Below are 15,813 nucleotides of genomic sequence, written 5' to 3'. Positions count from 1 at the left end.
AACGGGTGTGATACTATTGAACTTAAATAAACAATGAATTAATATAACCTATAAAATCTATAAAATATCTCGGAATTGTAATTGATAACAAACTTAAAGTCGATGAACATATAAAGTTTACTGGACAAAAGATAGCAAAAAAATTGGATTTATGAAAAGATCTTGTTAATATGTATTTAGAGGGTTTACGAAAATAGTTTACAAAACATTGATTGAACCGCACTTTATTTATTGTCCATGTGTTCATAGTACCAAACTCAAAAATTGATATACCTACTACAGAAACGCTTTTCAAATTAAACTGTTAGGTATAAAACAAATAATAAGGAACAAACAAATTTATATTACATATGCAGCATTTGCGTTCACATATTTAGAGATCGTTGCTTACATTGTTTAAATGTTAATTTAAAAAGTCTTCAAGTTTTTGTTTGTATATTGTACAATCTAAGTGAAATAACATGATATTCCATATTTTCTAATTTACACTAAAACTTGTTTTCTGAATAAAAATATGTTCGAAGTTAGTTTTCTTGTACGAGTATGTATTTTAAAACTTCGAGAACTGACGGAGGTTTTGGAGGATCATTTTCTTTCTTTTACTCCTCGACATCAGCACCATCCAAAATATGTTTACCATTAAACGGATGTTTTCAATTGATTTACAGAGATGTTAATTGCTGAAAAATATATAACCGGGAGAAATTAAAGATATATTTTTTCCAATGACACACATTTTTAACCAATTAACCGGGTTCCATTAGGCGGAAAAAAGTGTGCACGAATGCCTTATGTCCAAAAATTGTCCAAGTCGGACCAAAACTATTCAATCCCCTAGATACTGAATATGGAGACGCCAATTCCTATTGCGAACTTTTTACCTGAAATATCGGTCAACCTGTCAGATTTATTATTGGAATTCAAAAAGAATTTTCCCCGGCTTTGATCCTTGCAAGTTGCGAGAGTATAAAATGTTTTGTTACACCTGAACTTAGTCCTTCCTTACTTCTTCAAATAATATGTCCTTTCATATTATTTTTGTTGTGAAATATTGTTTAAGAATTTACATACAATGCCTTTTGATGCATTTTTATAATAAAAATAATCTATATATAATTACGCTAACAAAAACCTAACCTTTCCAACCGTTGGAAAGGAGAAGAGCACAACAATACCATTTTTTTCGCATGTACCACAACGAGCACACAGGTAAAAATGCGTTGGGGCATTGATAAACGTACAAATTAATTAAGATGTACTAAACACAATGATTTTAAATTTTATTTGTTATGTTAAATTGTTTTATAATTAATTGTTAACCTTTTCTATATGTTTCATTTTAGGAATTCTTCCACAAATATGAGTTATGCTGTCAAATACTTTAAATAATGCTTTTGAAAACTGTAAACTTGTTGGTTGTTATCTAAGTTTACAAGTTTCAAAATGCTGTAGTCTTAGGCATGTTGGGCTTTAATCTAAGCCGACATTTTCGTTTTCGACTTTAAACAAAATGTTTAGAATAGTTGATAATTTTATGAGAAAAATTTCGTAGACAAAGTATATTGAACTCACCACCTTTTTCACCAGTTACAGATAAGATATCAACGCCTGCCGTACCGCTCGATAAGCCAACGCAAGTGTCCGCATTGCAAGTGTGTACGCCTTTGTTAAAAAATCATGGAAAGAGGAAAATGATAATGGAAACATTCGTTTAGAATAGAAAAAACATAGTACACCGAAGTGTTAAAAATGCCATTTAGTTACAAATAGTGTATATATGTACAAATATATGTGGGGTATATGCCAACTCTCCGAACATACGAGTACGGGCTATAGGCGAGTGGTCCAGCAACAGACAAGCTAATAAACAACTATTCACGAGAACTATCAAGTGGGTGAACAACTCGTAATGTCACGAGGAAAACAAGAAAAACTGCTCAGCAAGGTTTATTATCGCAAAGTAAGTTTTTTTTTAGTTCGGTGTGCCAATTGAAGCGTTGTGGCTGCTGCTGCAGTACCAGCTTTCTTTGTGTGAGTGTAACGGAATTTAAATACATGCATTAGGCGACACACTGGCAAACAGCCATTGAATAACAACAACAAATCATTTATTGCAAATACTTAAAACTTTATTGCATTCGGCGCTTCCTGCGTCGTGCCACGCGCTCTCACGTCCCTCCTAGTATATGCTCGTAGAATATTTTCGTAAGTAATTTTCCGAATTTGCCTTGTGAGGCTCCATTTAAAATATTAATATGGATTTGGATTTGTTAACAATTTTCATGTAAATATTTACGAGGTTACACCATATACCATATAATTTGGCGAAAGTAAACTTAGTATCAGTGCCCTAAATATAAAGTCAAGTTCCCAAAGCTAACTTTTAGAGTTTCTAATGATGATGTGCTGGAAAGGGTGGTTGGCTAAGTAGATCTATTTAAGATGTAGAGAGAAGAGAAAAGTAGTTGCCTATTTAAGATGGGTATTTATGTACATATATAGCTCTTCCAGTCTTTCTGCTGGAATGATTTCACATATGTAGATAGGAATGTATGTACGTTAGTATGTTCACGTAACAAAGTTACAAGAGAATAAGAGTAATAAACGTATTGATGAAGGAATTGGAGCTAACAGGAGAAAATGAATTCTCACCCATCGTATGAAAGATATCGCCGTTATGTTGCCGTGTCAGATTGATGATATTGGTTGTAAGTTCGAGCAGTAAGTTGGCGCTGCTACTGAAGATTTCGTTGCTTCCGTAGCTTGGGATGTGTGTCAGAGTTGGCGAGTCAGCGGTACCGCCACCCTCATCATGATTGCTTATATCACCGATACGACTGTCAACAATGAGGCCAAACGAACCAACATCAATGTCGCTATCAACAGCCGCAGCCGTGTCCAACGGGACGCGCCCCTCCGAGTTGGCGTTATTGCTACCAGCATTTGCAGCTATCTCACTGGCCATAGCAACTGCTGCACCGGCGGCTGCAGCTAAAGATGTGGCACCCATTATTTCGCCACCATGCGTGGTATCCAGTGCAGCTGAGGCGGCGATCGATCCTAAATCATCGTATGTGCTGACAAGCGCGGAGTGATGGTCTCGTACCCCTATTGTTGTTGCTCTTGTTGGTCTTGCTGCTACCTTTTCTATTATTGATGTGGCATTGTTCTGCCATATGCTCAAGCACAGTAATACCGTAGCTAAATGTTGCACACGCACCATGTTGCCGGCAACATTGCGTCCGTGCGCCTCTAAGAGCGACGTCAGCAATGCGTGTGGCATAAACGTTAGTTGAAATAGGAAATGCGTTTGGTTGTTGTTGAGGTTTTTTCAATCTATGTGTAAATTCTTGTTATTTAAGCAACTTTTTGCCATAGCAAATTAATACCGTAAAAGAAAGTCTGCGTGCGCCTTTGAGAAAATTTCCTAATCCTCGATTTCACGTGGGGTTAAGAAGTGGGTATTTTTATTTCACGGCTCTATTGGCATCTGCTTGTAACAGACGCATTCACCGGTCATAGTTCACTCCGCTACTACGAGTTGATGCTTGACAGATTTGGGGTTATTTTCGTTAGCGATTCTCAGGCAGGGACGGATCGATTGTGATAAGTCTCTTTTTGTAGCAAATGATGTTTAAATATTCTGCTTCTAAGCGTATGTAATCCTTCTTGCATTTCAGCTGATCATCTGCTTACTTGTTTTATTTATTTCTCCATATTCATGACGGGCACCTGAAATGATTGCAAACATATGAAAGGATTACACATTGTATAGATCTTATGTCGAAAAATTAATAGTAAGAAAGACTTTGAAGATAGTGTAATGAAAGGATCGTAAGTTTTACGTTCATAAGCAAAAATTATTTACATTGCGCGCGTGACTGGTTTCAAGACAAGGCTGCAAGGACTAGATATAAATAACTAGCAAAAACAAGTACGGAAGGGCTAAGTTCGGATGTAACCGAACATTTTATACTCTCGCAAAGTCAAATGGTATAATCGTTTTAGATTTCTTTGTGGATCTTGGTGGATCTTGCCGCCTTGTTCTATGTTGACCGATATTTTCGGTAAAAAGTCAGCTAAAGGCAATGGGGTCCACATATTCAGTACCTAGGGTCTTGAACAGTTTTGATTCGATTTAGACAATTTTTGGTCTCAAAGTGGCATACCTTAAACGTATTTATTTGCTTTATTTGCTTACTGGAAAGTGAAAACATCAGATGGAACTTAAAATGCTGTTATATGGGAAATAGGCGTGGTTGTAATCCGATTTCTCCCATTTTCGTACGATAATATAGAAATATGAGAAGAATATTATGTGCCGAATTCGGTTGAAATCGGTTAAGCAGATCCCAAGATATGGGTTTTTACCTAAAAGTGGGCGGTGCCACGCCCACTATCTAATTTTGAACGTGGTTGTATAAAATCAACTTATACCATCCCAGAGATAAATTTTAATGTCTTTGGTTTGTTTAGTGCTTGATTTATCGCCCTTTTATTAGTTTTTAACAGTACCGTTATATGGGGAGTGGGCGGGGTTGTCACTCGACTTCACCCATTTTCACACCGTTGATAGAGATGCTAAAACATTTGTTCTCGGTGAAGTTTGTTATTATAGCTTTACCAGTTTAGGAGATATACACATTAAAACTATTTGGGGCGCAACCACGCCCACTTTTAAAAAAAAGTTTAACCGCAAATGCCCCTCTTTAATTCGATCCTGAGTCCCAAATACCAGCCTTGTATCTTATTATGGAGCTTAGTTATGACAATTTATTTGTTTTTTATTAATGGCGTTTTGTGGGCGTGGCAGTGGTCCGATTACGCACATCTGCAATACCAACCGTCTTACGGTATCAAGAGACATGTGTACCAAGTTTCATAAAGATATCTCAATTTTTACTCAAGTTACAGCTTGCACGGACGGACGGACAGACAGTCACCTGGATTTCAACTCGTCTCTTCATCCTGATCATTTATATATACATAACCCTATATCTAACTCGATTAGTTTTAGGTGATACAAACAACCATTAGGTGAACAAAACTATTATACTCTGTAGCAACAGGTTGCGAGAGTATAAATATAGCAGTTTAACTTTTTTTGTTCTGATCATTTTACGCAAACGGATATATGTACATATGTACATATTCTATTCGTGGTACATAGGCTTTATTATGTCGATGTGTGATTTTCTGCAACTGTTAATAGGATAACTGTAAATATATCGTAATTAATTAGTAACTGTCTCAGTAATTGTATGTGTGATCATTTATACGCAAATAACTTAGATTAATGCAAATGTTCGCACATGCATGGTTAAATTGCCTTCCGGTGTTACCAAGCCCACATTGGTTGTCGATGCTCAGACATTGGCGCATTGCCATTCAACAGACGGCAATGAAACATGGAATGACACGCTCCATTAGCTACCTGAAGAGTACCAGAGGTTAATGCAGAAAGAAAAATGCTACAACAACGCAGGCAAAAAAAGCTGGTGCAAACTATGTAAGTTGTTGATTTTGCTATGATTTTTCTTATTAAAAAATAAGAGAAAACGTTAACTTTGGTTGCACTGAAGCTATAATACCCTTCACAAATAAATTGTAAGGTAGCTATATGCTATAGTGAATCAACTTGATTTAACTTATTCTGAGATTGCATTATTGCCTTAGATAATAATCCGTGCAAAATTTCGTGAAGATATCTTATAAAAAAAGCTTTCCCTACAAGCACTCGATTCCGATCGTTCAGCTTGTATGGCTATATAGCTATATACTATAGTGTTCGATATCGGCCGTTCCGACAAATGAGCAGCTTCTGGGTTAAAATAGGACAAGTGCAAAATTTCAGATCGATATATCAAAAACTGAGGGACTAGTTCGCACATACCATATATCGACAGAGGGACATGATTAAATCGGATTATACTTTATAGGGTATCTCACATTTCCTCTGTGGTGTTACAAACTGGATCTGACAAGCTTAATATACCCTGTTCAGGGCATAATAATCAAATGCAAACGGTTTGATGGGATAACAAAAACAAAGACGTCTAGTGCAGCTTACATCAAACTCCTTGCCCACTTCCAAGTGCAAAATTCCAACAACAACTTAGCTTTTAGTCGAGGTATGAGACTCGCAAGTCCAAAGAATATATGTATTCATATACATAACTACCTGGTTAACTGTTTATTGGTTAACTGTAAGGGTTTTGCGATATTTCGAAACGACTTTATAGTGTTGTTAACATTTTATAAAAGTTGTTGTTGTTACGCGCTCATATTTTTTAGGTGCCTGATTTCGTAGGGGGTGCTTCCCTTTGAATAATTATTAATACGCTTGACCATACTGTCATACAATTTATCAATAACTATTTTAAAGAATAAACTAGATCGTTGAACATCGTTGCAAAAGGCAAGGCTTTCATTGTCGCCGTCTTACCATAAATTTTATACTTGCCACAATATCTCATTATATTTATTATCGCTTATCCAAACTTGTAGTGGCTTGGTACTCCAGCCTTTATGTATAGGTATGTACGTACATATGTATGTTGGGTTGAGCAGACATGAATACGTAGAACACTTCTCTGAGGCTTTGAAGCTGCAGCCGTTGCCGGGCGCCTTCATCTTCGCTGACTCTGAATTACGTCACTTCAGTACAAGTTGCGCAGAAGCGTTGCATGGCGGGCAATGGCATGCGATAGTATGTGCTGGGACTCGTGCACCAAATCCCCTGATAGGCCTGCTACCTATTTTAGTTTTTAATTTGTGCAGTTACTGATTGGATGAAGAATTTCCCGATACTCAACGGGAACAAATGTGTAGGTATGTATGTATGCATCTAGTGAAATGCATTGGACTAATAAAAAAGCAACAAGGAATGGCAAGCGAAGACATTTACGTAGAGTTTGTTTAATTTGCAACAATTGCAATATACCATTAATGCGACGCTTGGCTTAAGTTGACAGTCGCCAAACGGCACTTTTCATTTAGCGCTCGCAATACAGATGTGCATTGTACCGAACGTGCTGACCAAGCGTTAGCACATGTTGTGGCACCATTGGCACCGTGGGCACCTGTATCTAACCATTTATGTATGGTATTTGTAGTTGTTATTGGAATCTCGCGAGTTGCTCGCATTGCAATTTCAACATTTATGTATGTTGTTGTGAAATAGCTTTTCAATTGATTTGTCTTTAACTGCGGGCAAGTGGCGACACTTAGACGTACATACCTGCAACAGACGCGACAGAACACCTAAATTTAAACATACATACAAGTATGTACATACATACATATGTAAATAAATACATATGAACATACATATTGTATTGAACATGCAATGTAAACTAGGAATGTTTAAGCAGTTGTTGTTCGAACAGGGATTGTTTTGTTTTTCTTAGCTAATAAAAATGATATCTATAAACGTTAATTATATCTTGTTTCATCCCACTGTCATGTGGTATTGTTATTGGTTTTTGATCGTGCTGTGATCGCCACAATTTACAAGCTATGAGGAAGAAAGGCAACGGTACTACGCAAATCAGTGACTTCAACTATCTTTTTTGTCGTTAAATGCAATCGTTTAGGACAATTTATTTTAAACATATGACATTGAAAACGAAAATTTATTTGATATTCATATCGAAATGCGAATTAATACACTTTTCAAACATTTAAATTCCGATTCGATCGTTATCAGACGAGCAATGAGCTGGTGAAAAGGCATTACTTGGTCAATTATTACATTGAGGAGGTATTTTGTGGGCTATATTAATATTCTATTGTTCGAAAACGGCGGCATAAGTAGAGACCTTTAAATTCTCAAAACTTGCTATTAAGTTTACAACTTACACAAAGGAACGGTTAAATTATTTGAATTTCTCGTTAATGTGTGGAGTTAATACATATTTCACCGAATTGCATGTAAATCAGTATCAATATGCCACAAAAGGCAAACAGTGGATATTATTCTAGCATTCTGCTTTTATATACTTGTAAGTGACCGTTAGATAAAAAATTGTGAAATTTGCGTTTGCATGATAATATTAGTAATTTCGGAAACTGTACGCACGCATATACATATGTATGTATATACATTGGAATGCACACATCTACATAGTACGATTATATATGAAAGCTTACATGTAAATATTATGGATATATGTTTTGGAGGTAGCTGATAGACAGTAGTGGGCCATGAGGCGGGAGCATGTCGTCTGACCATTCTGCAAATTACCAATTCTTTATGACTAATCTGCGTGCAATCAAAAAAATGCGGTGAAATATGCCAGCAGTCAACCAGTTACTCCGTTACACTACAACATCAACGGCCAGAACATAACCGACCACTTTAGGCAACGATTTCGGAACCTGAGAGGCTACAAACTATATGTACCGTAAATACGCGCTCCATCATCGTAGTTTATTTTTACTAGTAGTTTATTTACCGCAATGGACTCTGGATTAACTTGTTGTGTTATTTTCTTTGTTTTGCAATATCTGCGTAACTGTTACATTGATTTTGCATGCAAAATTTATGAAGAGCTTTTCAACAGCTGCAAACTAGTAGGCCGCAACACACCACAGATGCGAAATTCAAGTTGGATACGGTGCAAATGTGACCCGTGTGCATTCATGAGCACGCATGCAAACAGGTGGAAAAGTTGGTGGTGGACCTAATCCTGTAAGTATTCTGTAGTGAAGCAACTAGTTGCTAACTACTTTCGAACTCTTATGAACCGCGAGCACAACTAGTCAACCGACTATCTCTTTTTAAAAACAGTTAAAAAATACAAACGCATGAATACATTTGTATATAAGGTGTATATTAGGGATCGAAAAATTTTAGTATAACTTGTTTTTAGAAGAACTTGTCTGGACATGAAAATCATATACTTATTGACCAATTACTCCACAGAAAAGTATAGTTTTTATTGATTACTTCCCAACTTATTTAAACATTTTAAAACTTTAACGAATATCCAATGAAATGTTTACACACGTCAACTTCTCGAAGCAAATAATTAATTGTATTGGTGTTTTTAAGAGCTATACCTATTTACATCCAATAACGTCAATTACATGTTTCCTGGGTCTAAGCAGAGATTTTCGAGTACTGACATAGAAATGGTTTTAACTATATAATAATATCTCCCCTTGACAGCCAAACTATAACAACCAGTAAAAGGTGGAATATGTTAACTGTGTTTTATCAATTCATCTGCATATTATTGCATTGAGTTCAAGTAGGAGTAGCTGAATGTAATGAATGAGAATTAATATAACTACATCGCTTGTTTGATTCTTACTTGTTGTTTGCACGGCTTTAATTGAATTAAGCCAACACCCTCTGTTTAATATAAATTTTCCAGCTCAAGCTTCAAAATTGGTTAAGAGCTGAAATTACCCGTATACTGTATCAGTGATTAAAAATGTGTCGATTCAAAGAAGTTACCAAGGATAAGTGGCTAAACGGTGCACAACCCCAAGCGTTTGGTAATTCACCAACTAACGAAATGATAGAAACAAATAAAAACAAGTAAGGAAGGGCTAAGTTCGGATGTAACCGAACATTTTATACTCTCGCAAAGTCAAATGGTATACTCGTTTGAGATTTCTTTGTGGATTGACTAATATTTTCGGTAGAAGGTCAACTATAGGCACTGGGGTCCACATATTTAGTACTTAGGGGTTTGAACAGTTTTGGTTCGATTTAGACAATTTTTGGCCGCAAGGTGGCATACTTTAATTGCATTATTCACGCAAAGTTTTACCCCGATATAATCATTGTTACCTGATTTGCATAGTGGAAAGTGAAAGAATCAGATGGAATTGAAAATGGTGTTACATGGGAAGTAAGCGTGGTTGTAGTCCGATTTCGCCCATTTTCGCACTATGATATAGAAACATGAAAAGAACGTTATGCACCGAATTTGGTTGAAATCGGTTGAGCAGATCTCAAGATATGGGTTTTCACCTAAATGTGGGCTGTGCCACGCCCACTGACTAATTTTGAACGCGGTTCCTATAAGCCCAATTTATACCATCTCAGAGATCAAATTTAATGTCTCTGGCGTGTTTAGTGCTTGATTTATCGCGCTTTTAGTAGTTTTTAACAGTACCGTTATATGGGGAGTGAAGAAGTGCTAAAAATATTTGGTTCTAGTGAATTTTGTTATTATAGCATTAGCGGTTTAGGAGATTTGCACATTAAACCTATAAGAGGCGGGACCACGCCCACTTTTTAAAAAAAAGTTTTAACTGCAGATGCCCCTTCCTAATGTGATCCTTTGCCCCAAATAACAGTCTTGTATCTTATTGCGGAGCTTAGTTATGGCAAGTTATTTGTTTTTGATTAATGGCGTTTATAACCAACCGTCTCATGGTACCAAGAAACATGTCTACCAAGTTTCATAAAGATATCTCAATTTTTACTCAAGTTAGAGCTTGCACAGACGGACGGACGGACGGACGGACAGACAGTTACCCGGATTTCAACTCGTCTCTTCATCCTGATCATTTATATATATATAACCCTATATCTAACTCGATTAGTTTTAGGTGATACAAACAACCGTTAGGTGAACAAAACTATTATACTCTGTAGCAACAGGTTGCGAGAGTATAAAAATACCTGTAAAACACCCTTCACAGTTGCTTTTCTTATAGCATAAAAGGGTATAAAAAGATATTTCTTGATTTTGATCGGTCACTTTGATTGGCAGCTACATGCTATAGTAGTCCGATCTGTACAATTTGTCCGGAGCTTTGGCAATAATATATGCCTTGTCAAATATAAAAGTGTTTTCATTTGTATGGCAGCTATAATCTATAGTGGTCCGACATATGAGCAGAGTATTTACAGACGGAAAGACAGAACATAGCTAAATCAATTAATAAAATCGTCACCCTGATCATTTATATAAGTATATACTTTATCGGGTCTTCGACGTTTTCTTCAGGGTGTTACGAATTTTGGTGCACACTAATATGCCTTGTTCAGGGTATATTTCAAAAACATAGTTGGCGACGCCCAAAAATTATTACCGCGCAATTACAAGCTTGTACATTACAACACTAAATTTTGCAATGCAGTTGCACAACTATATGGTGGCGTCGGTCGTGGTATTACGGGCATACTATCCGTACCGCCAAGTCTAAGCGACTAAACCATGGTCAGGGTTACTCGTAGGATTTTGTCTCTTGTTAGCCAATATTATTTTGAAATATTGTTGGTGTAATTTACTGTTCTTTCATACCAATAATGTGGAGGCAGGCAGGAGCACGCTGTGCTCGGAGTAACCTGTAACTGGTTGTGTTTGCAAACTCAGTGGCTAGCTTTATAGTTGTTGTTGGTTCAAACGCATCATTGGTCAACATTTCTGTTACCCATTACGAGGATTACAGCCTCCCATTGAGCTAGTTGCTTGTGGTAAGAAAAAATAATGCAGTTGGGGACTGCAATAGTTTTGCGAGGCGTTCGCTGCGGACTGTTAAAAAGTTAAACTTAATCACTAAATTGACGTTGTTACAAAAAAAAAAACAAGTAAAGAAGGGCGGATGCAACCGAACATTTTATACTCTCGCAAAGTCAATTGGTAAACTCGTTTTAGATTTCTTTGTGGATCTTGCCGCCTTGTGTTATGTTCACCGATATTTTCGGTAAAACGTCAATTATAGGCACTGGGGTCCACATGTTCAGTACCTAGGGGCTTGAACAGTTTTGGTTCAATTTAGATAATTTTTGGTCACAAAGTGGCATACTTTAAACGTATTATTCACTCAAACTTTTAAATATAATTATTGTTGCTTGATTTGCATAGTGGAAAGTGAAAAAGTTTGATGGAATTTAAAATGATGTTATATGGGAAATAGGCGTGGTTGTAATCCGATTTCTCCCATTTTTGTTCGATAATATAGAAATATGAGAAGAATATTATGTGCCGAATTCGGTTGAAATCGGTTAAGCAGATCCCATGATATGGGTTTTTACCTGAAAGTGGGCGGTACTACGCCCACTATCTAATTTTGAACGTGGTTCTATAAAATCATCTTATATCATCCCAGAGATAAAATTGAATGTCTCTGGTGTGTTTATTGCTTGATTTATCGCGCTTTTAGTAGTTTTTAACAGTACCGTTATATGGGGAGTGGGCGGGGTTGTCACTCGACTTCACCCATTTTCACACCGTCGATAGAGATGCTAAAAATATTTATTCCCAGTGAATTTTGTTATTATAGCTTCAGTGGTACAGGAGATATGCACATTAAACTTATTAGGGGGCGGGACCACGCCTTTAAAAAAAATTCAAACTGCAGATGCCTCTCTCCAATGTGATTCTGTATACCAAATAAGAGTCCTGTATATTATTGTGGAGCTTAGTTATGACAATTTATTTGTTTTTGATTAATGGCGTTTTGTGGTTATGGCAGTGGTCCGATTGCGCCCATCTGCAATACCAACCGTCTTACGGTACCAAGTTTCATATCTATATCTCAATTTTTACTCAAATTACAGCCTATATCTAACTCGATTAGTTTTATGTGATACAAACAACTGTTAGGGGAACAAAACTATTATACTCTGTAGCAACAAGTTGCGAGAGTATAAAAATATAAATTAGCAACAAAAGTTGTTAGCAGATTACTTACTGATCACTGTACTCTGCTTGTGCACTTTATAAACATAACAAAAACAAATAACTGGATACTATACCACAAGTATTTGCATGGCTAATAGTCGATGTGGTTTGGCAATGCCGCTTTCCTCTGCCTTATTCGGTCATGCTCGGCCATTTTGAGATTTTCCATAACTAACTGTCAATTGCTGGTTGTCAATTAAATTCGCGGCACGCAAGTTGCTTGCTGCATTCGCTATTTGACCGGTCGAACTGGTAAATCTGCCGAGTTGCCAGAAATAGTCTTATATAAGTTCCGTTCGTTCAATGAGGTAGCGTTATTTTATATGCAACTGCAGCTGCAAGACCTCTTCTGTGGTCCAGAGCTGAGCTTTGGTACACATAATTAGTGAGTAAAACTTTGGCTTCATTATTCGTTATGACAGTTGTCAAAATGACGGTTAGTCGAAAGGTCGCAGTAGAAAGAATAATTCTAGAAATGCGCTACACTTTAAAAATTTGGGTGCATATATATTTTTTGTATAAGCGTGTTTAGGTAAGGCTTCCAGTTGTTTTTGATTGAAAAAAAAACAAGGAAAGAAACGGTTAGTTCATGAAGCAAAAATCAGATGACAAAAATCAGAAGAATTTTTACGAAGCCGACGACATAAAAATATTTATAAATTCCTAAAAAATTCTCTGTCCTTATTCGTTAAGTCTATAAAAAGAAGAACAATTTTATATTTGTATTTGAAATATTGTATTATATTTCCTTTCTGCAACACAATTAGATCGACTCTATAAATGTTTAATATAATATTTCAGCTGATTACGAGTTTACTCTGAGTCCAAATAGGTCCAAAATGACACCTGTTCACTAACTCTAAATTGTAAAATTTTAGCCATTTTAAGCTTGAACTCAGACCATTTTGAAACGTTGAAGCGATTTGAAGTCCGAAATGGAGCAAGTGTCCCATGTGAACTTGGTTATATCATAAGTGCATAAAAGAAAAAGCCTAAGTTTACAAAACAAAAATATTTCCGTTTAGTTAGAACTCTTCTTTTATTTGGCTATGAAAATTGGAATTTAATTCCATGAATTTTTTTATATCCTATGTACTCCTATACTGTGTTCTAAAATATACTCCTTTCGCACCTTGCGCTCTCGGAAGAGCCGATCCTAAGATATGGGTTTTCACCTAAAAGTGGGCGTTGCCACACCCACTGTCTAATTTTGAAGCCGGTTCCTATAAAATCATCTCTTACCGTCCCAGAGATAGTATTTAATTTCTCTGCCGTGCTTAGTGCTTAATTTATCGCTCTTTTAGTAGTTTTTAACAGTACCGTTATATGGGGAGTGGGCGGGGTTGTCACCCGATTTCACCCATTTTCGTCGATAGAGATGCTAAAAACATTTGTTCCCAGTGAATTTTGTTATTCTAGCTTTCGTGGCTTAGGAGATATGCTGTATCTTATTGTGGAGCTTAGCTATGGCAACTTATTTGTTTTTGATTAATGGCGTTTTGTAGACGTGGCAGTGGTGCGATTACGCCTATCTGCAATACCAACCTTTTTACGGTACCAAAAAATATGTGTAGCAAGTTTCATAAAGATATCTCAATTTTTACTCAAGTTACAGCTTGCAAGGACGGACGTTCCCAAGACAGTCGGGTCTATGTAACCGGAACGGACCCGGATTTTATTCGGCCAACGACTGTCAACTCCGCAGAATTCTGCCGCTATAACAACAACAACAACACGGACGGATGGATGGACCGACAATTACCCGGATTTCAACTCGTCTTTTCGTCCTGATCATTCATATATATACAAGTATATAACCCTATATCTAACTCGATTAGTTTTAGGTGATACAAACTATTACACTCTGTAGCAACATGTTGCGAGAGTATAAAAAAAATTTAATTGCAAAATGCAAAGACAAAAACAGATACTGGCACATGAGCAGCCCTTCGTGGGGGAAGGTTGCTTTACCGTTATCTCGTTATAATTGGTCTATCTTTGAAATTGTCGTTTACATACCAGATTATCTCATTATAAGCTGAGGACGGGTGATAAAGAATAACAAAAATTAGCAAGACTAACGGATGCTACTAAGTGATTGACAACCTTAAACACAAACAGGAAAATGTCGTTTTAGTGTATAGGTGCAGCCAACAACTGTTCTAACATGTGAGCACTTAACAACAAAATGCGATTAAGATGTCAGTAGGATTATTGTCAACGATAAAGTTCGCAGTACAAGTAGCAGCCACAACGACGTTGTATTCCGAATAGAAATAAATAAATATAAAATAATTTAGCTATAAAATTAAAGCATAGGAGTATTTTCACATAAGTAGTTCAAGCTAAACGTCTTAACTATCGTCCTACTAAACATACAGGCATGTTGTGTGGCTACTACCCCCTCGGACGGACTGTAAAAGAGATTTAAGTAAGAAATAGGTGAATGTAAAAGTGAGCATAAACGAATAGCAAAACTACTTAAGCCAAGTAAAAATTACCTGCAAAAGACACTTGCCACACGACAAATGCCCAACAGCATCACTCAACGAGTCATCTAACAACAAAAAAATTAAATGAACATTTGTGGTTGTATTTAAAGAGAAGAAGAGACGTTGGGAATCGAATATGCCAAATTCCGTTCGCGATGACTTTTAGAAGAAATATAGAAATAGGATTTAAAGATAACCCAATAACTACGCATTTATTTTTCATATCCCAATTTACGCTCACCTCTGTTAATTATTTTGGCTTTATCTAACCTAAGATTTAGCCTCCTCTTTCTATTATTTTTATACTCTCGCAACCTGTTGCTACAGAGTATAATAGTTTTGTTCACCTAACGGTTGTTTGTATCACCTAAAACTAATCGAGTTAGATATAGGGTTATGTATATATAAATGATCAGGATGAAGAGACGAGTTGAAATCCGGGTGACTGTCTGTCCGTCCGTCCGTCTGTCCGTCCGTCCGTGCAAGCTCTAACTTGAGTAAAAATTGAGATATCTTAATGAAACTTGGTAGACATATTTCTTGGTACCGTGAGACGGTTGGTATTGCAGATGGGCGTAATCGGATCACTGCCACGCCCACAAAACGCCATTAATCAAAAACAAATAACTTGCCATAACTAAGCTCCGCAATAAGATACAAGACTGTTATTT

At 36.6% G+C, this 15,813-nt stretch overlaps 1 protein-coding gene across 1 annotated transcript in view; it reads right to left on the bottom strand.

Moving 5' to 3' along the window:
- sha (shavenoid) overlaps nt 1–15,813 on the bottom strand; it is a 57,246-nt gene that overhangs the window by 20,157 nt on the left and 21,276 nt on the right. The window contains exons 3-4 of the mRNA XM_036367424.2: nt 2,653–3,732; nt 1,573–1,662 (exon numbers count right to left, since the gene is read on the bottom strand). Of these exons, the coding sequence (XP_036223317.2) occupies nt 1,573–1,662; nt 2,653–3,283 (721 nt within the window). The 5' untranslated portion in view covers nt 3,284–3,732. The remainder of the gene's footprint in view (nt 1–1,572; nt 1,663–2,652; nt 3,733–15,813) is intronic.

This window comes from Bactrocera oleae, chromosome 4 (genome assembly GCF_042242935.1).
Source record: "Bactrocera oleae isolate idBacOlea1 chromosome 4, idBacOlea1, whole genome shotgun sequence".
NCBI lineage: Eukaryota > Metazoa > Arthropoda > Insecta > Diptera > Tephritidae > Bactrocera > Bactrocera oleae.
The sequence above is the reverse complement of the archived record's forward strand: the minus strand, read 5'-3'. Positions and strand labels throughout refer to the sequence as shown.